Source organism: Talpa europaea (assembly GCF_964194135.1).
Source record: "Talpa europaea genome assembly, chromosome: 5".
Taxonomy (NCBI): Eukaryota; Metazoa; Chordata; class Mammalia; order Eulipotyphla; family Talpidae; genus Talpa; species Talpa europaea.
Window position 1 is genome coordinate 48516279 of NC_140071.1, and position 27405 is coordinate 48543683.

Sequence of the window (27405 nt, forward strand, 5' to 3'; positions counted from 1 at the left end):
TTTGAGGATCCTCTGTGGCTTTTTATCTTGTCATGTGTTTGTCTCCTTGATGCATTATAAACTTATCTATGTTGGGAATTGAATCTTTATCTTTTCTTGTCCAACTATTTGGCTATGGGTACTTAATATGTTAAATGATTTTAACATATCAAATGAAGATTGTTTACAGCTTAGGATATTGATGTGTGTGTGTTGCATGCACACAACATACACACACATACTTTAAATACTAAAGACAAAAGTAAACTTCTGTTGTTTTATAGTATCTGTGAAGAATGTCATCAGATGGCGAGAGAGGCTGTCTTCCACTTGTGCAAAATGACTCAGACCAAGGCAGTACTGTGTCTTCAGATCTCCAGGTAGGAAGATAAATCTAAATTTGTAATGACATTTTTTGTTTTAAGCACATGATAACATGAGGGGAAATGAGTACTTTTTCATTCCCTGGTGTTATTTATAAAGGAGTCTTTCCAATTATATTTACATTCAACGTTGGAAATTATCTTCCCACACTTTGGGAATTAGTTTGGGAAATACTTCTTCCATTGCTTTAACCTTTCAGAAAATAATCATAATCATGAACTCTTCAATCACTTTTTATACAAACACTTCAGACAACATTGTGAAAAAAGAAGCTGAAAGCCTCAAAAAACACTTTTTCTTGGAATTTTCTCATTATTTATCCATGAATGGTACTTTCACTTTTAATGCAAATTAATACAATATTAAGGCATCCAAAGTTCTGGGACCCTTGACCCCTAGTTTTCTAAGTTCTAGTCCCTGTTGCCACAACAGTAAGCACATTCTGCTCCCCAGGACCGGACAGTGACAGACCAGTTGATGACAGAAGGTGTGGTTTTTACGTGAAATGTTTTAAATTTCTTTTATTTCCAAATGTTTCATCATCAGAAGTATGGATTAAGATCTCTAGAGTAGATTTTAAATGGGACAATACAGATATGATATATCTTAAATTTTATAATAATATAAATATAAATTTAAAAACTAGATGTTTATGCCTAAGTAGAGCAAATTGTTATTAGCAGTGTATAATATGGGAAATGATTTTTGTTATGAAACAGAAGTGTTCTTTTAATTTAATTTAGAAACTCGGAAGGAATTAGAAAATCTCTGTGAATATTTACTAGGCTAAAATAGACTAGAATTGTGACATAGATGCTTCACCCTTGCCTTCCCTTTGGACTGTACCTCTCCTACTTAGTGCTATCTTTTAGGTGATGGCACTTTCCTGCACTCTTTTCTGCCTTACCCAGCTTCCTTCAAGCGAGAACTGATATATGATTAACTCATTTATACTAAAATATAAACACCTTGTAAGGCCTCAGGTTGTCATTTCCCATTACAGAGGCAAGGCTTTACATCAGAGGAATTAAGTCTCTGGAGTAGAATTTGAGAAGAAAGGGGAACAGCTTTCTAGACATGCAAGAAATAATTTTGTGTTACTAGTTACCTGCTTAGAATGTCAACCCAACTGAGATTCTGTTTATTAGTATCCCTCAACTTATAGCTGTACTGATTCTTAAACTGTTTATATTCCAAAACAGGAAACATTTCAAAATATAAATACCAGAAATGACATTTAGGATTAAAAAAAATCTATATACTTATACATATGTAGTAAGTAGGTAAAGACAAACATTTAATACAAAAGTCTCTCATATGTCAATATTCCCCCTAAGGGAGTAGTAGAATACTACTGTCTCAGTTATATGAATATTTCATAAATCCTTCATAAAACTGTCAGTGATAAATACTGAGGGATAGGCAACAGCCAGGCTGTTATTCACTGATAATGTCCTCTAAACACAACACTCAGTTGCTCAATCTCCCCTGGTATGTATATCTGTAGTCCGGGAGCACATCAGTCCAATTGCTGGGAGTAAGGGCCCCAGTATTACAAGTTCTGGTTCTAATTCTGATGCTTATTTACCTAAAGATAGGTTAATTTGCCTTTTATGAAAAACAATATTGTTTATTTTCAACCTTAACTAAAAAAAATCACCCATTTGGCCTATATCTACATATTCGAAACTAAATTAATTGTTTCAATAACTGGTTTTTCAAAATCTTCCTCAAAATAAGTGAAAATATATATGTATGTTGAATACTATTAATGTATACCTTTTGACTTTTAATCATAGTGATTGTTGTAGAAGTTTTGAAATAACATGTTTGGATCTTTTTATCCTTTTCTGACCCAGAACAGAGGTCAGACTATCAGAAGCTACAAGTTAAAAAGCCACTGACATCCCCTGCTGCTGTTTTCCTATAGATTGTGCTAATTAACTCTGAGCAGAGCTAATTTAGCTAAACCTAGTAATAGGTGTACATTAATAGTATTCAACATACATATATATTTTCACTTATTTTGAGGAAGATTTCGAAAAACCAGTTATGGATGGGAATTTGGATGTGTTGATGGACAATTAAAGTTCTTAACTCAGAAAGCCAGAAGGGAAATGTAAAGGTTGCTGATTTGCAAACAGTATACCATTTGATAATGGTTTTATTAAAAATAATTCTTTCCTTGATTTAGACAGTATCGTTAATTTTATTTACTCTGACACTTCAAGAAGGTAATTTTGAGTATCAGTTATCTTCACACTGAAGATGAACCCAAATAATAAAAGTTATGGCTAATGAAATGCTGATAGTGAAGTTTTCTATGTCTAGATCATGACACTCACATTCTTGAAAACCTTTCCCCTGATATTTTTAATGCAAACATATTCTCTGGGTCTATGCTGTAAGACTGGCAGAGAAATTGCTCCTTCATAGAAATATTTGGTGCATCAGTGACCTACCCCTTTTGAATGGACACTAAATTCCAGTGTATGTTTTATTTAATCAATTTTTTGGTTTGACCAAATATTTAAGTTTCTGTATTACGGAATCCCCTTTTGTTTACCTTGAGCAATATTCCTATAAAATTTACTCTTCATGACCTGCCTTAAGTTACTCCTTATATGCCATGATGTTGCCACTCCTCATTTTCATCTTCGGTATTCTCTCTCTTCCAGTATTCCTCTTAACTTTTGCCATGTTTACATAAGAAAACAGATTTAGGGTTGTTGTGGGGCTGGTTGGGGGTCAGGAAATGACCAGAACCATCTCTCGGCTTTCCTTTTGTGGTGTCTTTGGGAACAACATTTTAGACCTAAATTTCAGAAAAAGAAAAATGTCTAACTATTGCTCTTCCCACCTGCAAGCAACTGCAAGTGAGGGAGGGCTCTTTCATGTAGAGCTGGTAATAGCCTTCAGGGAACTACAGTAGGTAGTCTTTGTGTCACCATTGTTAAAGTGACATGCTAAAGAAATTGAATACTACAGTACTAGCACTAAAAGAAATTTGTGGGATTTTTTCCAACTAAACGTATTTGTTGAATTTTTTTTGTTTTTAAGAATTTTACTTGCCACAATAGTATAAAAAATGATAAATGAGGGCCTCCCTGGTGGCTCAAGGGGTTAAGTACTGCACTGTGAAGCAATCCACAGCCTCTGCAGCACGAGTTCAATCCACGGCCAGGGAGAAACCCACATGGCGAGGCAGACCTCTTCTGTCTCGCCCACTGCTCCCCTCAGCAGTATATTTTAGTCACTCTGCCTGTTCTGTACCCCACTTTGTCTCTGGTGGATCCTCTCACCCCCCACACCTCTGGCCTGCACCCCAGCTGTTGTATACATAAATAAATAGATCTTTTAAATAAATAAAACAAATGGTAAAAAAAAAAAAAATGAATGAAAAATGAAGCAAAAGTGTACATTCCTTACTATGTGGCAATATTGCTTTGAGAACTGAAATAGAAAACAAATTTTAGATGTTGAATGTTAAAGAACTCTTCCCTTATCATTCTTTTGCCTCAGTGTCCATTGTGACAGGGTTATAATACATTATTATTACTGGCCTCTCCTAGGTAGAGTATGAAGAACTGCTTCGTTATGCTATAGTGACTCCAAATATTGAATCAGGTGCTCCACAGCCATCTCATTCTAAGGGAGAAGCATTGCCAGATGTTAGACATCCTACTGTAATTGATACTCGTCATAATCAAGGTTATGTATATTTTTCAAGTATCTCTTAATTTAAGGTGTTACTGAGCTTACTAATGATGCTGACTTTATGATTATGAAATGTTTTTCCAATGACTCAATCAATGTGTGTATCAACTATCATCAGGATGGGGGCAGCACAGGAAGAACTTTACATTTTACAAAGTTATTCTTGATTCTTATATGACTGCTTGATTTTTAATTGAACTTTGACTATTTATGAAAAGTAATAAAGTTAGAGCAACACAATAGCAATTGCACATCTATTATAGGAGTATATTATATCTCTGCATTTGTTCCAATGGTTGTATGTCAGGACTATCTTGAAAACAAAATGCCCAAAACCCACAATTAAAGGTGGTCTATAGGAACTCCCAGATACCCTTAGGTTTCTGAACCATGAGCTAGAACTTATCAACAGTATATGTGTATATATATATATATGGACAAGGATTATTGTCACAAAAATGAACTCATCTTTAGACTATTTCAATGACAGGAATGAGAGCTAATGTAAAGCAGGATATATATTGATAAATGAAAGGTAAAGAAGAGAAGCTAAAATTCTTTTACCTATCTATTCCTCATTCAGTAAAATACAAAACCCCAATGGTTCATTCTATATAAGTGTTATACAAAAGGACTTTTTGAAACAGCCCTGATGGTGGACAGTTACCAGTGATACATAAACTCCAAGGATCCCTCCTTGAAGGCACATGACACAGTCTACTCCGTGTCAGCAGACTCCTAGGGTTCTGGTAAATCATAACCCTAGTGTCTCTTTTCTTCCCTGTCTATAGACATGGATCTTTCGTTGTTCCTCAGTCTTCAGCCTTCTGCATTGGATAGGCAGATAGAATCTTAAATATATGTATATATGTATTTACGCATGTATGTTTATACTGCCACCAAAATACTATTAACTGAACATTGTTCACCGAAATATTAATCTTCAAGAGATATGACCCTAGGATTTATTCATTCTACATCAGTCACCTTGACCATGGTTTGATTACACCAGTATCTCAACATCAGTTCCTACTTAGCAAACCCAAATAAAGTGCTGCATATTCTCTTATATATATAAATAGGCATTCAGCATGCTAGCCTTCTATGCCTCTACACTTAAGATGGTCACCAAAAGTGTGTTTCCTTTTTCATTGGCAACAATGCTACTGTTCTGTTGTTCCCAGTGACACAGCACAGGGATCCTTTCCTAACTCCGACTCTCCAGCCTCTCAAAATAATCATTGGTATCTAAGACCCCCGCTCCTTTCCAGCCTGTAAAATAGTATGTATTTGTTTATGATCTACCTTTTCCAAAAAGGATTTGAGAGTATAAGCATATAACATGCAATGAATTTAGATACCCTGATTCACACATAGACTTGGCGGGAGCAGACAGTATAAATTTTATCATTACATCTCTTTATTCTTGGTATTGCCATTGCTTGGCATAAGCAAGCTGTGTCAAGCTGGCAAAGTACATATCACCTCTGACACTTGCCATTCTAATAAGGTTTTTCACAATTTCCTTTTGGCAATATATTGACTAAAGGTTCCTGAGGTGAGGAGTAGGGAGTGCCTGTTTGGGGGAAACCAGTGTCACTTTAGTTTGATTGTAACTAGTAGAAAGTAGCAGGTCCCTAGAAGTATCCAGTGTGTAAGACAGCATAGCCCTTTCTACGTTCTAATGTGATTCACCCACTTTTTCTCCTAGTGTGAATTGAATTTTGTAAACTGAGTTCTTTTTCATCCACATTTGGTGGATCAAGTTGAGCTTATTAATGATATAATAAGCCTTATAATAAGCAGTCTCAGATTTCTTTTCTTCTTCTTAGTCTCAGTGTTCCTATGTCCCCAGCCTGTTGTATTTTGGTTGGTCTAAAATCTTATGTCCTGCTCCCTTCTTAAATTAGGTATGTACAATTAAGCATTTTATTTAAGAGGGGCTTGGTTTAATTTTGAAAAACTTTCTTTCAGCAGGAAGTAGCTCTCTAGTAAGAGAAACAAGAATGGAAGTCGGAAAAGGAAGTGATTTAAATATTTCAAAGACAGATGGTATGACTTCCTTAGTTTCTTTTTATTAATATGCATTTTGTGGCTTGATGAATATTATGTAAGAGGAGTAATTTTAGGAATTTAGAAATAATTGTTATTTTTAAATGTAGTTGTTAATTTGTTAAATAATGCTATTTAAAATAATTTCATAGGATTCCAAAATAGTACAATTAAGACAAGTTAATGTGGGCCTTCCGGGTGGTGCAGTGGGTTGAGCGCTGAACTGTGAAGCTGTCCGCAGCCTCTGCAGTGTGGGTTCGATTCCTGGCCGGCCAGGGAGACACCCACATGATGCAGCAGACCTCTTCTGTCTCACCTGCTGCTCCCCTCAGCAGTGTATTTCAGTCAGTCTGCCTGTTCTGCTCCTGGCTCTGTATCTGGTGAATTTTCCCACCCTCCCGTGCCTCTGGCCTGTACCCCAGTTCTTGTATAAATAAATAAATCTAAAAAAAAAAAAAAAAAAGGACAAGTTAATGTATTATCATGTATTGACATCCTTTCTTAAAACTGGTAGGTTAGGGCCTCCCCGGTGGCGCAGCGGTTGAGCGCTGGGTTGGGAAGCTGCCCGCAGCCTCTGCAGCGCCGGTTCGATCTCCGGCTGCCGGGTGAGGGTCCCACATGGCGCACAGACCTCTCCTGCCGCCCGCTGCTCCCCTCAGGCGTGTACTTCGTCACTCTGCCTGTTCTGCTCTCCGCTCTCTGCTCTGACTCTGGTGAATTCTCTCACCCTCCTGCGCTTCTGACTGTACCCAGTGCTTGTATAAATAAATAAATAAATAAATCTAAAAAAAAAAATGCTAGGTTAGAGGGCAGATATTTTAAAATATTTAATGGGATATTAGGTAGTTTAGTAACTTTTTTCATAAATCAGTACATTATTTCCCAACATTCAGGCATTTGTGTATATCCTATCTTTATCCACCTGTTCTGTTCATTTAGTGTTTTTCTTTAGATACATTCATTTTTAGTTAAGTTCATTTTAAAAAGAAAGTTTGTGTGTATTTTTGATTATAGCATAAAATCAATAGAAATAGGAAAGTAGAAAGCAGTGGTAAAAATAAAAGCAACTAAAACAAAGTTACCAAAGTTTTTTTAGTAAGCACTGTTGCTGTTCAACCTGAAGTCTGCCTTTTTCTTCGTTGAGAGATTAACCAGTGTTAACAGAGGTTTTAAAAGCATAGTAGCAATATATTGAAACTTTTTCTTTGATATAGTTAGAAAAACTAAAATAAAAATAGGATATTTTTATTACTGTGTGACTCAATGTTCTTTAATATAATAGAAGGGCCATTTAAGTCACCATAAAAGAAATTCCTTCATCCTTTAGTTCCTTGTTTGTAAATAAAAATTTTGGACAACGTAATCTTTGAGAAACCTTCCAGGTTCTTAAATTGTATGACTCTATTTTTAAAAAAAAAAAAGTTTATTTTTTAAAAAGTAGAGCCTGTTGCTTTTCTCATCAGTATGGATCTAGTTAGTAAAATCTAATAAAAGGGAAAATTCAGGAACTTTGTCATTCTGTCTTATTCTTTGGATTAAAACCACCATTAGAGCACATAGGTAGTGTTTCATGGTGTGACTGGCCTGTTATGTAGTATTTTTTAATGCAAAACATATATTAGGAAATTATTTCCCTTTTGCAAAGAATTCTTAAAAGATGTGCTGTTAAGTAACAAGTTGTATAAGTTTCTATTTGAATCATTAAGAAAAGAAGAGAGCAAAACCCTTCAATCTTGGTTATTAGTATTCTCGATGAAAGTGAGATACATAAAAAATGACGGTGAATAATCTGTAATTTCAACATGCATGTTTAATAAAACGGTTAATTTTCTACATTGTGTTTTTTGAAGATAGATATAAGTTCTCTTTCTGGCTCTGAACCTAGTGTCCCCATGAGTAAAATGGAGATCATAATATGTATTTCTTAGGGTAGTATATATTGTGAAAGCTAATCCTCATACTATTTTTATTACAGGGCATAGAAAGCACTTAGTGAATAATGATGAGGTGATAATAACTTTCCATTCTGGCTGGACCTGGATATATGAAACATTTTTATTTGAGATAGAGGTTATTTTGGGGGGTGGGATGTTTGTATAGAAGGCATTTCATGCTGGTCAGTCCTTCATCAGTGACAATAATACTAAAGTTTAAAATGGCCAGATTAGGTACACTGCCTTTTTCTCAGCTTCCATAGGTAAATGACATCTTTTAGCCTTCCAGTATCAACTTCTTACCAGTAGGTTATTTTCAGTTTGACTTGACCACTGCAACTTTCCTTTTCTTCTAGGTTCATCACCAGTGTTATCGCCAAGGAAGTCTTCTCACCCAGTCATGGATTTTTTCAGTTCGAATCTTTTAGGTGACTCTTCCTCACTCGGATCTAATTCTAGTCATGGAGATACCCATGAAATCATTGTGAGCGATTTTCTTATTTCTGATGAGTACCTTCAGAAGATGGAAAATGTGCTTGATATTTGGAGTTCAGGTCTGAAGGTATTACAGTTATTTAATTATAATTGTCTGATACATAGTATACAGTTTGCTCTTGATTACACTGTTTATATTTAATTGCTTTGAATTAAAAGGATTTTTTTAAAACCCAGGGCCCAGGGTCTCAAATCTGTGTTTCTTATTCTTTAGTGTCCACATGAATCACCTAGGGATTCTGTTAAAACTGTTACTTCTTATTCAGTCGTTTGTGACCAGGACCCAAGATTATGCATTTTCTAACAAGCTCTCAGATACTGCTACTGGTTCAGAAACCATACTTTAAATAGCAAGTCTTTTTCAAATTCACTTTTTTTTCTTAAGGTAACATTAGTTTACAGTACTATATAGGTTTCAGGTGTACTGTTTCTAACCATAGCAACTGTATATTTCATGCCATAAAATGTCCAGTCACCATCTACCACCAAGCTATTCCCTCCCCACTCTCCCTCTGGTAGCCATCATTTTGTTGTCAGAGTCTAAGGGTTTGTTTGTTCTGTGTGTGTGCTTGCTTTTCCTTTTCTTTATATTCCATAAATGAGTGAAGTCATACAGTGTTTGTCTTTTTCCTTTTGATTTATTTCACTTAACATAGTTTCTTGAATCCATCTGTGTTATTGAAAAAACAAGATCTCCTCTTTTTTTTTTTAATGGCTGAGTGGTATTCCTTTGTATATATATACCACATCTTAAACTCAATCTTTTATCAGTCACTTGGGTTGTTTCCATAGCTTAGCTAAGTAGCAATGTTTTAAAAAGTTGCTATGTCAGTTCTGTTCCCTGGAATTTCTCAAAGACAATTTGAAAGACTCAGCCTTTGGGTGACTAAGACACCTAATAATCTTTACTTTATCATAGCTATGACTACTGGAAATGTCTCCTTTTATACAAATCACAAGATCCAGTTTTAGCAACATATATTCATTTCTCTGTTACTTGGGACCTTAAATTGTAGAAATATTTTATATAGTCGCTACCATTTTTTCCTCATGGAACAGGTTTCATACTTCTAAAACATGGTATAAATCTGTTGAAATAATGTATCACCAACCATTCAAGTTGTTCTGTGTTCAGTTAACCATATTGTTATCCAGTTTTTTTAATAACATACTTATTGGTATTTTTATTAGACCAGTCAGCAGGGTGAAAAGAGGTCAGACTTAGCCATTTGTTTTAAGGTGGCCGTTATGGTAAATGATTTGAGGAAAAACGCATCAGTTCCCATGATTTAACTATCCTTCTCCCCCACTATCTAAATAATTTACTAGTCCTGTAGGTTAGCCTAGACCATATTTCTACATATCTTTTCTCAGTGATTCACATTAATATGGACATGTAAGTCCTCAATTTTAAACAAAGAACCTTTTTAATAGTGAATGAAGTATAGAACTTTCTTAAATGACAAGATTGCTTACAAAGTAACTTAGAAAAGAATTCTGTATCCCTGGTATCGTGAATGTGAATTAAAAAGAACATGATTTTTAACAAATGTTTTTATTCATATATTTTGTTGTTTTCCGCTACTCATATATTGACTTCTGATTTTCAAAATGTTTCTTCAGTTCAGTGTAATTTTTTTTTTTAAGATTTTATTTATTTGTTTATTTATACAAGAACCAGGGTACAGGCCAGACTCGCGGGAGGGTGAGAGGACTCACCAGAGACAGTGAAATACACTGCTGAGGGGAACAGGAGAGGTCTGCCACGCCATGTGGGACCCTGACTGGCTGGCCGGGATCGAACCGGCGCTGCAGAGGCAGCGGACAGCTTCACAGCGCTGTGTTCAACTGCCTGCACCACTAGGGGAGGCCCAAGTTCAGTGTAATTTTAAGAACAATTATTAAGAAACAGATTACACTTGTAGTTTGTTAATTACAATTAACTATTTTTCAGACAAACATCATATCTGAACTAAGTAAATGGAGACTGAATTTTATTGACTGGCACCGAATGGAAATGAAAAAAGAAAAGGAAAAACATGCATCAGATTTAAAACAGCTATGCAGCCAAATCCACAGCTTGAAGGAACTGCAAAAAGCCTATGAAATCTCCATTGGGAGAAAAGATGAGGTCTTTTTATGTTCCTTTTTAACTGAAATTCAGTTAATGTCTTGATAGGTAATGATCTTGCTTTACAGTACATACAAGATACAAAGGAAGGAGCACTTCAGGAACTGGTAGAAAAACAGATGATTAGAATAACATTTATTCTTCCTGTTAAATATACAGGATCGTATCATTTCACTGTTGCCATCAGCTTGGTGTTGTGAAGTTTTAAGAGTACAGGAATACTAATTTTTTCTTCCTAATCTTTCATTTCCAATTTCCCTTGAGAGAACATCAGGGAGCCAGAATTATCCATGTTTTAAATATTCTTTTAAGGGTCTTTTTAAGTACTTCACTTTTTATCTGTGATGTCTTCCTTTGTTGATAAAATCTTTATTTTACTGATAAACACAGAGAGCGCCTTTTATTATTTCTGTTCTCCTCTTAAGAACTGGAGAGTAAGGTTCAGCTTTGTGTTAATTTTGTGTATACCAACAGCATCTTGACCAAAGCAGATGGGTAGAAATGTATGGCTCCTCCAGGAGGATGGTGGCTTCAGAGAAGAGGGACTCATAGCAGATACCTCAGCTGGTTGTCTGCAAATGCAGCTTTCAGCTGCTTTAGGAACTCAGTTAAGATTATGGTTTTTTTTTTTTTTAAATATACCTATCTTTTGGTGTTATGGCTATTATACAAAATTGGACATTTTACACAACTCACTTTTCTGAAATACTAGCTACTAATGCCAGTCATTTTCACTTTTACCCTCTAAACTCTCTCCTAAGGTAATCTCACAATAATTGGATTAATTGCTCTCTGCAGGTGATTTCTAGCTTGTCTCATGCCATAGGCAAGCAAAAGGAAAGGATAGAGTTGATGAGAACATTCTTCCACTGGCGAATTGGCCATGTTAAATCCAGACAGGACGTAAGTGTGAAAAAAATGACTGACAAATATTAAGACTTCTGAACTCAAAAGCATTTAGGATCACATATTAAAATTCTTGTTAGTCAAAGAAAGATTTGTTCCTAATAATTAATTTATACTGTAATGTTGCTTTATTTCACAGAAATCAATTTTGGTATAGTTTAGGAAAAAATACTGTTAGGTTTTATAGACCTATTAATGCATCATTTCCTACTTTATAGTTGGTTTATAATGATTGTATTTAAATTACAAATGCCCTGGTAATGGAACCCCTTTAATAAATTTAATCTCAGATGTGATTATGAGGAGAAAATTTGTAGTCTTTAACATATGTCCCTATATTGCTTCTATCTAAAATGTCTGAATATATTCCCTTCATAAAGAGACGATACTGTATTTATACATTATAAAATTGCATCAATGTTTGTTGTGTAAACTTGCCTTAGAATGTGAATCAGAGAAAGCCATATCTGTATAGCTTCTTAAAGATTATCATTAGTTTTTATATAATTTAAACTTAAGCATCTTTTCATTAAGAAATAAATCAGTATATCAATGTAAATATAAACTGAAACTAAATTATTGCATCAAAAGTGAAAAAGTCATATGTATATATCCCACAAGAATCAGGCTATAGAGATTCAAGAATATAGACGGTGGGGTTTTGTTTTGGTTTATGTGATACCCATGTGAGCCATGGAGTAATCTCTGTATTGAGTTCCAAGATTGTATTTAAGGAAAAGGCTATTACTATCATGTAGTAAGATTTCTCCTTTAAAAATACTTTCTAGTTCTTTCATTTTTTTATTAATCCCAATAGATTAAATCTTCATTAATCATATTGAAATGAACTATGTAAAAGTAAATATACCATATTTATTTTAAAAAAACCATATATTTGAAGTTATGATAAATGTGACATAATGAGAATCTTATATTTAAATGTTAGCTAAAATAGGTAAAGCAGCATTGAATAACTTCAAATTTAAGAAAATTGGAAGTTGGAACTACCACTTAAAAAGAATTAAAATCCCTTAATAAAAGAAGAATCTGCATTAAGTTCCCATTGAGTCAGTTTTTCCCTGTAACTTGTTCAGGTGTATGAAACAAAGCTGTAATGGATAAGAGCTCAGGCTCTGGAGGAGACACGCTTGGCTTTTTCCCCTTCCCGTTTGTGTGACTTAGACTGGTTACTAAACCTCTCTGAGCCTGTCCTCCTATCTGCAGATCTGAATAATATGATTACACAGGATTAAAAAAAATAATGTAGACCACTGCTTATCACAGTGTTCTGTTTACATAGTATTGCTACCAATATATTACCAGTCCACTGTGTTTTTGAGGTTGTATATTATTTTCACTTAGGTTTATGAAAGTAAACTAGCAGACCAGTACTTCCAGAGAACTTTACTGAAGAAAACCTGGAAAGGCTGGCGTTCTGTAGTAGAAAGGAAGTGGAAAGATGTGATTGAACGAGCTTGTCAAGCAAGAGCTGAAGAAGTTTGTGTCCAGATTTCCAATGATTATGAAAACAAAGTTGCTATGGTAAACTTTTTTAATTTTTACTTTCTTGTAATAAAAATAGCACCAGTTACTATTAGTTTATAGTCTCCAACTCTATTTAATGCAGTGTAGGTACAGATGAGACACTGTTGGAAAATAACAACACTAGTCAGACTGAACAGATTTATTGTAAATCATTGTAACTCTGACCTGCAAACTTGAATTGGACCTCTTGTATGTACATTTCTTTTGGAAATACCGATCACCCACTAGTCCTTATATCTCTTAGAAAGCATACTTCCTTCTGCGTCTTCTTTTAGTCTTTAGCTAAAAATAAAGAACAAAACCAAAAATACTTAAATTTAAAGAAACTATGTTCTTACAAGGTTGACATAAAGCAGTTGTAGAGAAATTAAAATTACTTTCCCATTGACTTTTAATAATATCAACATTGTTTCCATGGGAAAGCATTCAAAACCCATAATGAAATGAAAACCATACTGAGAAGAATACAGTGGGTCTTTTGAAGCCAAATACTAAAAGGAAAAAAAATTTCATCATTATAGCACAAAGTTCTTTTTTTTTTTTAATAAAACTCACCTTTAATTAAAGCTCCTATCTGAACATACCTTCCTTAGATACATGTGGCTCACTCCCGTAGGTCCCCCAAATCTCTGCTTAAATGTCATCTTTTCAAATACCACCCCCTTATATTGTACCTCTTTTCTGCCCTGCCAACTTGATTATAACACAAAGTACTTAATGTTAAAAATGTTTTCTTGTATAAATATTTTTCTGCATTTCAAAATGGCATGCAAAAAATGCAGTAACTTTAGATCTGGTCTGTGAAAAGTGTATTGTACTTCATATCACTTTCTACTTATATTCAATAGGTAACATTTAGTTTTTAAACATTCTGTTAATATTGCAGGCATTTAGTTGTTTGGGTTTATTTAATTTTATTTATTTTTGCATGTAAGAACTGGAGTGTAGACCAGAGGTTGAGGTGGGGTATGAGAGGATTCACCAGAGATAGAGTGGGGAGCAGGACAGGTGTATCTACAGAAATATGCTGCTAAGGAGAGCAGCGGGTGAGACTGAGAGGTCTCCTTTGCTAAGGGATTGAACTCAGGTGGCAATGGCGATAGGGCTGAGACTTAACTGCTATGCCACCAGGGAGGTCCTGTTTTGTTATTTTTAAACAATAAAAATTAGTCTTCCTGTGTCTCAAAACCTTAATCTCTATTTAAATTCTTATTTTAGTTATCTGGTGCTTTGGAAAATGCAAAAGCTGAGATCCAAAGAATGCAACATGAAAAAGAGCTCTTTGAAGATTCCATGAAGAAAGCTTTCATGAGGGGTGTATGTGCATTAAATCTTGAAGCTATGACTATATTTCAAAACAGAGTTGATGCAGGTTACTATTTTCCTTAAGTCTTTGCCTTCTTTCAAAAAGAATTTGAAATTTCAGTGATTGCGTGGTCTGCAGTACTAATTTTGTGTGATAGGTATGTCTTATACAGCACTGGTATTTTTATTTCCACAGTGTCATACACAGTTTTAAATCTACCATGTAAATTTGTTTAGTCATCTAAGAGCTGATCAACTAAATTGAAAGCCAAGTTCCTTGAGTATTTTGTTGATTAAATATTCCTTATCTAGTCATACATGTCCTGTTTAAAAAAATTATTGTGTTCCAGTTAAGAAAGCCTCCACTAAAACTCATTTTCAGCAGATACAAATATAGGCCTATCTGTAGAAATCAAGTAATTTTATTTCAAGAAATGTCTGTGCTTGGCTGAAATCTGAGTGGTTCATATCATAAGTTTTGTCTCTGTAGCTTAAAATAGCACAGGATTAGAATCTTTTGCCACCAATTTATAGTGAGGCCTGTTTTCCTGATGGGTTTTAATTTTTTTCTCTGAACAAAGAAGATAATATAAATCACCCTTACTTGCTTCATAGGGAGTTCTCATGCAATAAAATATTGAAAGCTCTTTAATAGACACAAAATACTTTAACATGTAAGATGAAAATCATGATGTAACTGTGATCTTTAGTCAAGTCAGCTTCTTAACTTTCATGTAAATATGTGAACATTGTTCACTATTCCCTATTAGTAAACCTTATTTGAGACTTTCAGTTTATCAGTGACAATTTCATTTTATAAATTAACATGATTTCTATACAGTAAATAAATTCTGTGTGCTTGCCATGCCTTCATTTTAAAGAATCAACAAACATTATATAAGCCATGCAAATTGTGAGTTAAGGCAAATCTTGTTCTTTCTGAAGCAGTCATGGTGTGTGGCCTACATTCAAATTAGAAATTAGGATCATAAAACCTCAAGGCTGAATAGTTTATCTTCCTAATACTCTAGTACTAGATGAGTACTCTAGTAAATGGTCTTTTAATTGAGTGTCAACAATGAAAATAAACTCACCACCTCCAATGATAGAATTGTCATTCAGTTGTAATTATTAGCAAGTTGTATGTATTAAATTGGAGAATTTAATTATTACTTTTTAGCAGACAGTTTATTATAAAGTAATAAATTATTATCATTAGAGCCACCTACATTCAATTATAAAAGACCTGTGCTTGGGACACAGTGTTTTACCACCTTAATATATTTACCATTTTAAATTTTAAATTCAAATACAGCTGTGTCTCCTCCAGACAAATACCCATAACAGGTTATGAAGAACATGTATTCTGATAACACAATGTAATTTATTTTGTTCTGGTTGCTTTTAAGTCTACAGGTTCTAGAAACCTAACTGTTTTGAGTAGCTTTGTGCTTTGTTCTCAGAGAATTCTGTTTTCCAAGCAAAAGCAGTATTTTTTAGTGAATTCCTGTCATCAGTGGATTTCAAAAGACCTGCACATTACAATCCTCATTATACTCTGTTAATTAGATAACTTACTCTGTTTTACATAAAAGATAGTCTAAGAGAAAGACTTAAATAGAAGCCTAAATTTCTGGATGAAAAGAGGACAACATAGAAAAACCATGTAAAAATGGGGATATATGCTGCCCTCTGTTCAGATATTCTGAAAAGAGTTCAGACTGAATTTCCAAACCCTCATCCTAGTGTTTGGTATCACATATACTGTATAGTCTTATATGGAAATTTTAACCAAATTCTAATACTTGGGGGCCGGATATCTAAATTTTGAAGAAACCCTTTGCCATAGCTTCTGGAAGCTAGTATTATTCACTCCTTTGATCTCAGATGAAGGTTCAGTTTTGAGAGAAGGTTACTATATGTGTGTCACTAAAATTTATAAGTGTGCAAATGTGCTCTTTATTAATGACTTATATAATCCGTCTGCAAAACTTACTTTTTTTGACTGCCAAAAGTAAAGATTTTCGTGTTATTTATTGATATATTATTGTTTGCTGAAAAATCAAGAATAAAAACATAATGTTTTAGTTAGGATAGGTGCAATATATAGAATGAGAAGGTAAGGTAGACAGTATCAGAAAATAATTCTGACGATCTAAATACAGGACCATTGGTCAGAATAATTGCATGAAATAACTAAAAAATATAAATCCTTGGGTTCAGGGTGATGATGTTATTGTAATGGTTGTGATGGCAGTGCACGTTGAGTATACAATTTATTTTTTATCTTTTTCATAAAAGTAAATCATTCATTAGCTTTAACATGTTGAGGGAAGTGCTCTGAAATCTTTAGTAGTTAATACTGACATTAACCAGATAATACTGACAAATGAATTAATTGAATTTATCCAATAAGTGACAAATTTCTACATTCTTTTATGACCAAATTTTAGCTGTTACTTATTTTCATTGTTAGGGAAATAAAAGTAATCTTATCCTAGAGGAATTTTAATGGAATTAATTTGTGATTTATAGGGACAGACTTCACAAATGTTAGAAAGGAAGACTATGGTCCTGGTGTTCAAGGAAAAGAACATTCTGCTCATTTGGACCCTTCAGCTGCTCCACTGCCCTCATCTGGGGCTCGGCCACTGACCCCGCCAGCAGCAGCCATGGGAGTTACCAGCTCTGCTGCCTTCCCCTCTGCCGCTTCCCTCACTTCTGCTGGGGTTGCTTCCACTTCCTCTGCTCAAGTTACGTTTCCTCCTGGTACTGGGTCTACAGCTGTTGCTGCACCAGAAGAAATGGTTAGTACACTTCTTGAAAGTGCCCACCCTGGGATAAAGATTCCAAACTTACTTGTATATTGGATATTTTGAAATCAGAACCTACTTTCCCATTTCCCATTCTTTGATGTGGCAATTAGGTCATATATTAAATATTAAAAAGTATTAGAAATTAAAGTGGCCAAAATATTAATTTGTACCTGGAAGTTCTGCTGTAATAGTGGTAATTAAAGAAAGAACTTATTTAGTTTACATTTTTCAGAAACTACTCAGGAAATTAGATTTAATTTGTGAATTTTTTTTAATTTGAAGGAAATTGGTATTTTTAAGGATCTAGTGGCTTAATTGGCTCTTTTGTATATTTTCTAGTCAACTGCAGCTTTCTCCTTTCCTGGATGCAGATATATCGTCAACACTACTCTGTAGTGACTCCATCTTGATTCAATTAGGTTTTTAAATTTTGATGCATAACTGGAATAGAGATAGGAGTATTTTTCCCTAGAATCACTAAGCTGCTATTAGAGACAACAGAGCGAGGGATGGAGATTTGTGGAAGAACTTGCCTAAAGTAGAATAATCAAGCTATTAATATGGTAAGAATTACAGACAAAGCACATCATGTTTCTGACCCCTGGAGTTGCTGTTGTTACACTGTATTCCTCCAGCAGTGTTTCTGGGAGAGAAAGGAGGAGGGACGCAAGTCAAGCTTATCATACTGACTTCAGCAGGTTTTTGTTTTAAAATACTATACCCTCTTCTACTGTGGCTTGGTGCTGACATAAAGTCCTGTACAGTTAAAAAATTCTTGTCTCCCTTTCCTCTCCTACCCCAACCACTTACATGAGAGAGAAAGGAAGTTAGCAAATATAAGTTCCAGGTAGTTCCCCTGCAGGCCATTTGAGGATACCAGATGGTAACCGATCACTCTAGACAGCCTTCCAGCTGAGGGAGGCACTGAGCCAGTCAAACAATTGGTTATCTTTAGTATTCCAGAGAACCTGCATTTCTGCCTTTTGGATGCTACTAAGTTTGGAGGATAAAATGTTGAGGTCTACTATTTATTATGTTGCTCTTCATTCACAGTTTTAATAAAACGTCTGATCGGAGAAATTTGAATGTGTGAGGGGGTTTTCACTTAGAAATAAGACACTAAAATTCAATCCTGACATATGTTCAACTGTTTATTTTTCATGATTACACTTTTTGAAGTGTGATCCTACAGATGATTTCATATAAATAAGCACACTGAGTATTCATTTAAATTTCTGGTCTGTTATTGTTATATTCAGATAACACAGCTAAATTTTTTAAATTCCTTTCCTACAATTTGGCTGTACCATTTGTGTATCTGCATTTATTATTTTAAAAAGCCTGAAGATTCACAGGAAGACCTAAATGAATGAGTTTGCTTACCTCCATTTTTGTTGCTTATTTTTGGAGCCAATTTAATCTGGGATAACAATGAAGTTTTTGAAACCTGAGAAACACAATATTGTATGGACATCCTTTCTCTCTTGTGGACATCCTTTCTCTCTCCCCCCTCCTCCCTGTCACCCCCCCACCCCCCGCAGCTACATCTTACTCATTCAAAAACATACACATTCAGTTTCATTCACATAGGTACAGATTTTAGGGCTAGAGAGAAAGGTGAATCACAAATAAGTCCACCTGTAAATGTAATTCTGGTTTTCTTTCTTCCTCATATAATCACAGTACTTCCTCATATAATCATATGTTTTCTTGTTTTTATAAAGAACCGTAACAACAAAAGAAAGAACAAATACATGAATCAATTAACTTACCTAATGTGAAACCATTGTTGGGAGTAGGAAAAGGGAGATCCAAAACTAGTTATCTTTCTCTTCATTTTACCCCTAGAGGCTTCCTATGAATACTCAAAATTTTTTCCAGTCTCCCTCAGTATTTCCATTAGAGACAAGGAAGTGTTTGTGGAAGAAAATGAACTGCAAAGAGCTGGGAAACAAATAAGTGAAGAAAAGAGGATTACCATTTCTCACAAAATAATATCTTCATATGTAAATTTATTTCTCCCTTTAGACATCTTCAGTTTGTTAAATAAAATATCAGAATTTTATGGTGGAAAACATATTTGAAAATAATGAAGGCAGTTCTACAGGCAGGTATATTTGCAGTTTACAAAGTTGAGCAGTAGATGGCACTTGACTCTTTTTAACTCCCGTTGGAATAATTGAGGGGTTTTAATTGGATTTTTAAGCTATTTAATAAAAGTTTCTGTTTTGACTTTACTTTTCATCTGAAAGGAAAGTGATAGGGTATCAGCAGGCAGTTGGTGCTACTTTCCCCATTTTATAAATGAAGAATTTGATGCTTATAATAACTTTACTGTGTATGCAGTTAGTAACAGAATTAGAAGTCAGACTGATAGTCTGGCTTCAGAACCTGTATGTACTGTGAACTAATAATCTGTATGTCCTTGCTAAATATTAATCCACAAATATTGCACTTTTTTAAATATGTCATTTTTTTCTTATTCCTTTTGATTTTGTTGTTTATGTTGACATGGTTTAAAATACTAGAATTTCCATTTTTAAGTCAGCTAGACTTAAAATCACTTTGTTGAAACCCAGCATGACTGCCACCAGTAAGTTATTTAATCAAAAAGCTAAATCATATATGTAATGACCTGTACATACCTTGTAAGACATTATTTTATCCTAAAACATACATTTATATTAGTTTGCCAGTTTTTAATGTAGATCCAAATCAAGAGTGGGTCCACAAATTGTAGTTGATCATTTTTTTAATGTAAGCCACACTTAGTGTATTTCCTATGATTTCCGATTTTAGTTTAGTGAAGTAAAGCAAGAACCTTAATGGAATTCACAGAGCAATCTGATTACAGAATCCTTCTGGGTACTTTTACTTCACCTGACTTAGCAGCCTTCTCCCCCTAATAGCTTGTTTTTCCTAAGCTATCCATATTTACTTTCAAACAACTTATTCAGCAGTTTACACAATTTTTAATTAAATTACCTACCAAGTAAACATTGTTAACAAGTGACAAACATTTGAAAACAAGTAACTTGATAAATATACAAGTCATTTAAAACAAGTTTGAAATTGTTCAGTTCAAATGAGTGTATAGAGGTTTCTTTAAAAAGTTTTATTACTTTATTGACGTATATATTTTCATCTCGTTGAAGGCATTCTAAAGCAATTTCTCAGCTCATTGAGTTAAGGTTATCATCTATGGGCGGTTTTCTCAGTTCAAACTTCTCCTAGTTTAGACTTCTCCAGTTTTTCATGCCTCCCTTCACCCTTAAGTGAGAGAAGAGCTGTCACTGCAAGGAGTGTGCATACCTCTTAAATGTGATTGGGCAGAAATCAGTTACAAGCTCCATTGTATTTCAGTTTTCAATTTCTTATAAACAATTTTCTTGCCAGTATTTGATTTCATATTTTAAAAATAGCTCTTAGGAATCTTCAGCAGTTTATAAAATTTTTTCTTTACCTTATTTTAATAAGAAATAGGAAAACTCCAGTCAGAAATATGAAGTTAGTCCACAAAAACATTTGTAAATATTTTGGAATCTGAGTTTTGGTTTCTCAAACATTTAACTTTCATAAAAATTTAAACATCCCAGTAGTTTCTAAAAGAATAAGAGAAACAGCCCTCTAAGTCCCTCTTTAAATTCTTTTGTTTTCTCTAATTAACCTTTTTTCCCTAAAAGATATTAGCATATCATTTACATTCTTCATGTATTGATTATCTATTGGCTTTTTTTTGTATATGAAGGAATTTGGCCTTCTAATATATTTTTGGCAATATAATCTACATAAATAACTCAGAAGGGAAATCCTTTTTTTTTTTTAAGATTATTTATACATATAAGTACTGGGGTACAGGCCAGAGGTGTGGAGGGTGAGAGGATTCACCAGAGACAGAGTAGGAGGCAGAACAGGTAGATCGACTGAAATACACTGCTGAAGGGACCAGCGGGCAAGTCAGCAGAGGTCTGCTGCGCCATGTGGGTAGCTCCCTGGCCAGAGATTGATCTCATGCTGCAGTGGCTGCGGATAGCTTTATAGGTTGCACCTTAACCCCTTGTGCCACCAGGGAGGCCTCCAGAAGGGAAATTGTTATAAAAATGCATCTTATATAATAAGGTAAGAACTGAGACACTTAAAGGGTCTTTATTAGTACAAAAACCTCTCATTTGAAATAAAAGGTCTCTTTTTCATGAAAATATACATTTGAACAAAATGGTTAGAAAAATAACACAAAAGCAGATGTTAATGATAGTATTAACTCTACATAAGGATCAAGAGTTCATAAAAATAGACAAATGACTGCTGAGGACTAAGGGTAGTGGGGGAAGGGAGATGGACAGAACTTTAAAGGGTAGCATGATGGCGAACATTGTGGTGACAGAATAGTTCTGTATCTTGATTGCAGTGATGCACATGTGATGAAATAACAGATCTGTGCCAATTATCAGCTTCTTGATTTTCATGTTTTGCTGTAATAATGTGAAATGTATTCATTGCAGGCAACTGAGTGAACACACAGGACTTTTCTGAACTATCTTTGTACCTTCCTATGCATCTATAATTAGGTCAAAATAAAATTATTTTGAAAGTTGCTAAGATCCCATATATAACAACGTTAGCAAGGTATTTTGGGATGCTTTATATTTGGCTTTTTTGGTCTCATTGTTTTAAGTTTTATTTTTTCCTTGTGAACAGTGGTTGAATATATGGTTATTAAGTGCCTGTGTATTTTCTTCATAAGTTATTGAAGGTACCATAGATTTCGCCATGGATTTTCTACCAACTATATATTACTTTGTTTTTTCAGTATGTGCCCAGAGTTGTGACATCTGCACAACAGAAAGCTGGAAAAACAATTACAGCGCGGATCACAGGGAGATGTGATTTTGGTTCAAAAAATAGAATTGGTAGCAGTTTAGCTATAATGGGAGTTTCTCCTCCCATGAGCTCAGTTGTTGTGGAAAAACATCATCCAGTCACAGTGGTGAGTACACATTTGATGACCTTTGATCAAAATTCCCTTTTCTTGATAATTTATGACTATAACACTTAATTGACATGTTGAGAAGATTAAAATTCATAATGGCTGGTACTTGTTCTGCCTTCTACTCTTACAGTCTTCTATATACTTAAAATTGTCAAACCTTCTCTAAATCTACCTTTCCTGTTCTAGGAATTAATTTCAGAAACATTGCTTCTTCCCAGCAGTATAGTTTTCAGATACAAAAAGTAATTTTTTGTGTTAGTGGCTACAAGGGTAAAATGACTTCTTGTTAATTGAAAGAGAGAAAAGCCACTCATTTACTAGCTGTTCATCTAGCAGATATTTGGTTACAAGAAACACATCCTTGCTTTCATAATTTTAATTTTTGTTTCATTTCTAAGTTGCCTTACCTCCCATTTTATTTTCAGTAAAATTGTCAGCATATTTCTAGTTGGGGCGGCGGGGGGGATTCAGATTGCAGTAAAGGAGAGTGCATGAAACTTAACCAAAAATAAATAAAAACCTCTTGTGTAAGTGGGAGCAGTAAGAGTACTTAGCTCCCAGAGTTATGATATATAGCACTATTGTTGTTTTTTTTTTAAAGATTTATTTATTTATACAAGAACCAGGGTACAGGACAGATGTGCAGGAGGGCGGGGAACAGAACAGGCAGACTGTCTGAAATACACTGCTGAGGGCAGCAGTAGGCAAGACAGGAGAGGTCTGCTGCGCCATGTGGGTATCTCACCGGCCGGCTGGGATCAAACTCATTCTACAAAGGCTGCAGGAGCTTCATAGCGCTGTACTCAACCACCTGCGCCACCAGGGAGGCTCTAGCACTATTATTTCTTACACAATTTAATTTGAAAATTTACAAGAACATTTCCTTAAGATGAAATAGGATTTTTTTTTTTTTTCTGTGCAGACGAACTGGGGTATAAGCCAAAGGTGCAGGTGAGAGGATTCACCAGAGACAGATTGGGGAGCAGAACGGACAGATTTACTGATACACACTGCTAAGGGGAGCAGCGGGTGAGATAGGAGAGGTCTGCTGCACCATATGTGCATTAGCATCCTGGCTTGGGATCAAACTCAGGCCATGAGGTGATAGCGCTGAGATTTAACCCCTAGGCCACCAGGGAGGCCCAGAATTTTCTTAATTGTTTTTTAGAAATACTATAATTAATAGTCGAAAGCATTCTGTAAGATATGTCTTATAACTCTCATCGAGCTCATATAGTACTCTTATACCTCAATATCATATATAAAATGTTTTCATATAAGAACACCTTTTATAATAGCATTCTGTCTTCATGTTCAAAACAGCTATCATTGTGTCTTTAACATTTCCATGATTTCAATCTGGTTATGGAATTCAAGGATCAATGGTATAGTCACATTAAACGTTTGGGGGCATTTTCTCAAGCAGCTCTAGCTCACCAGACCACATAGGCCATTTACACTCTCATGAGCAGAGTGTGATTTCCTATTTACAACCCTTGACAAATCTGGAGACTTAAAGGGAAAGTTCATGTGATAAATGGGAGACGGTGTCATATTTAAAATTTACTCATTTGATTGAGAAATGTAATGTGCATTGACTTTTTAAATGTTATGAGCTGTTTATCTCCTTATGTGTTCTTTATTGTAAGGTGAGAACATTTACTTAGCAATCTAATATTTTCCTCCTTATGTGTAATTTCAATTTTTTTAATTTTTTTCTTTTTTTTAAATGAAATGCCATTGTTTTACATCTTTGTTAGTATTTGACATTGTAGATCTCTCCCCATAGATGTGGTCATCATAGCTCTCCCACCACCAAAGCACCCATAGTCCTCTGCCTTGTAAACAAGGATTAATTTTAAAAGAAAATGCCCTCTATTTAAATTCTCGGTATAAGACAACCTTCCTCTCTATTTCGTATGATAATGTATTAGCAAAACGATATATGGAATGATTTTAAATCTTTTTCATCTGGACACTAGATGTTTGCTAGATGATTAAATCAAGGAAGCTGGGTTGATTGTTTAAATTTAGCCTCGGGTAAAGTACCACACAGTGAAATGGAAGACTGAGACAGAGGAAGCAGCTACAGAAAGAACTCAGAGGAAGGAGCGTTATCTTAGGCTTCATAAGTTATCAAAGTCTGAAAGTCCTTAAAGGACTTCTCTAATGCGTTTTAATGCGAGATTATTTATCAAAAATGAACTCATTTTTATCAGCACATATGATGAGTATAAAGAAAGGAAGAAAGTGAGATAAGGCACAGAGTGTTTATTAAAACTTAGACAACCTTTGTTTGTATACTAACAATAGGTATTCCTATTTACAGAGGAAAAATCAAGGAACTTAAGACTTAAAACCAGTGTATTCTGATATTTCTCTCAAACTTTGTGCTGTGCTTCTCCAGTAACTGGCCATGAATTAGATAGCAACAAACTGCTTCCATTATTACCATATTTGGATTATGTAGCAGACATTGTGGCAGTCTTCTGTGCTATTTTTCATTTTACCCCAACAAGATCTGGAATTACCTGGAACCGTACTTACAGAGAAACCAATAATCAGATTTCTGACACTTTAGCCCCATCTGCTGGACAGTTTCTCACTCTTGTGCTTCATTCTGGGACACACTTTGTAAATCCGAAGTCAGTGGTGATGTAAATCTATTTCCACAGTTCCTCTTGTCCATCTTCCCCAAGGAGTAAATAGTCCCTCTAACATGGTCAGATTAGGTAGTTAACAACCTCAATTTCATACTAGTTGCAAGAATCTCTCCCATTTATAATGGTTATCCAGTTATTTATGTACAAAGAAACATTTATATAAAACACCTGAAGAAAGGTTTTCCATTTCCTCAAAGAGAAACTCTTAAAGTAGAATCTGACATGAGACCTTTGTTGTAAGAGGTTTTATTCAGAGTTTTTGAAATACATAGTGAATGTTTCTATCATATATGTAATTTTACTCTATACGTTTTAAAGATGAGTTTTCTAAATGGATCACCCTGTAGGAATCTATGTGTACTAGTCATTGATGTGGGCTGAGAACTTACTTGGATAATAAATCGCTGTTGCTTACTAAGAAACTGTATTGGGTGTAATATACAGGAAAGCTTACTCACGTTACACATATGTATGCATGTCATGTATACGCCTGCATATTGTGTCTTTACATATTACATGTATAGATGAAGTCAGATGTGCACTAACTTTAATGCTTCAGTGCTCATGTCCAGGATGTTTCCTGAGCCCTGAGGTTGCATGTGTATCCTTCCCTCAAAATGTGTCCTCAGCATCTGGTTATTTCCTTGTATAGAAAGTTGTGATCCATTTAAGGGAATGCCAGGCCTCTGGGAAGGACACTCTTGTGTGACCATAAAGCATTAATTCAGTCAGTTCCTAGGTGAAATATGAGGGATCAACTTTACTCTGGTTTGAAATAAAGATCAGACTGAATTCCTCAGGGCTTTCCCCATGCTCCCTGAGATTGGACTATATGTCTTAACAGTCAGATACAGGAAGAAGGAAGATGGATGGAAGGAGGGAAGAACTTGGGGGTGACCCTTATTCCAAACACTACAAAGTTCCTTTCTAAGCCTCTGTAAGATTCCACTTAATTTCCCTTTGAGGGGTGACTCCCCTGGTTCTTTTTGTGATGTTCTGGAAGATACTCTCCTACAGATTGTAGGAATTGAGCACATCAGTCTAACTGAGTTCGATTCCATATGGAAAAGAATTATACCTTATGAAAGGGTGCTTTCCCCATCATTCCCCCAAACTTTACCTGTATCTACTGAATGTTTAACAAATGTCTGTTGTATTATAGATGATGAAATTATATTTGATATATGTAACTTTATGGGATATAAAAGCAAATCTTTATCTTTTCAGCAAACCATTCCTCAAGCTACTGCAGCAAAATATCCCCGGACCATTCATCCTGAAAGTGGTACCTCAACTTCCAGATCTCTCGGAACCAGATCAACTCACACCCCATCTCTCACAAGCTTTCATTCCATAAAAGTGGTTGACTAAAGTGAACATGTTCATGTAGAGGTCTTTTACGAAGTATTGGAAGTCTTTAATTCTTAGAACATCATGGATACAGCATGTTCATCTTCACAAAATTACAAGAGACTTTTTCAAGCCATACCATCCTTTGTAACTATATGTAGAATTATTTTAATGTTATTTTTTATTTAAGCAATTAAGTAAACTTTTTTAAATGAAAAAAGAAACTGGACTTCATTTTTTTAAATATGTTCCACCTGCCATGATGATATCTTCAAAGTGTATAAATCCTACTTTCCCTACATTACTTCGAAATGGCTAAATAATTTCCAGTGTTACTGAGTAAAATTGGAGAAAGCTTCACTTTAAAAATTACTAAAACCAATAGAAAAAAGGCATTTTTATTTTTTGATTGAAAAGATAAACACCAAGAGTAGTAATAGTTTTATCACAAAGTGACTTTAGGGTATTAGTCTTCATTTTTCCAGAACTCAAACTATTAAAAATAGGAGAAATGACAATACCTATGATAATCTTTAATATTATAGGAAATAATATTCTACTAGTACAAAACAGGGTTATAGAAACATCAAAAAGAAATTTCCTACTAGAATGATCTATTTCTGATGTCCTTTCTTGCATTTTTTGTAACTCCATAGCATTGAACCTGCACTGTTCTCTCTGAACACCCCAACATTGTCCTATGGTAGCAGAGGCCTGGGAAAAAACCTTCCTGGCTTGGACAGAGATTTCTCAGTGGCTGGCCAATAGGAAGAAGCCATCTGGGTAAAATTGATTTTGGAGAAAAAGACCAGGCTTCTAATGTTCTTATATTGGCTGAATGGGCTATCCTGAGCCAGACACATAATTTAAATAAACCTCATCACAAAATATGTATGGTTACATAAAAACAGTTCTCAAGAATCTATCCAGGACATTAATTTCCACATCTTTAACAGAAGCGGATGAACTTAACAACCTGCATCCTCTTCCAGTTTGCTCACAATCTAGCTCTGTGTTCTAAATTATTAGAAATGGGCCTCCCTGGTGGTTCAGGGATTAAAGTCTCAGCACTATCAAGTTATTGCCTGCTACTGTGGCAAGAGTTCAGTCCCCCCGCCAGGGAGCTAACCCACATGGC

General features: G+C 34.8%; 1 protein-coding gene across 1 annotated transcript; it reads left to right on the top strand.

Moving 5' to 3' along the window:
- Positions 1-275: 275 nt before the first annotated feature.
- On the top strand, positions 276-26288 carry POC5 (POC5 centriolar protein; the record flags this gene model as incomplete). The annotated part of the gene is made up of 11 exons (XM_084233346.1): positions 276-359; positions 3936-4074; positions 6058-6132; positions 8423-8628; positions 10516-10692; positions 11491-11595; positions 12961-13140; positions 14362-14515; positions 16984-17255; positions 22075-22251; positions 26145-26288. 11 exons carry the CDS (start codon positions 276-278, stop codon positions 26286-26288), a joined length of 1713 nt encoding a protein of 570 aa, XP_084089472.1.
- Positions 26289-27405: the final 1117 nt, after the last annotated feature.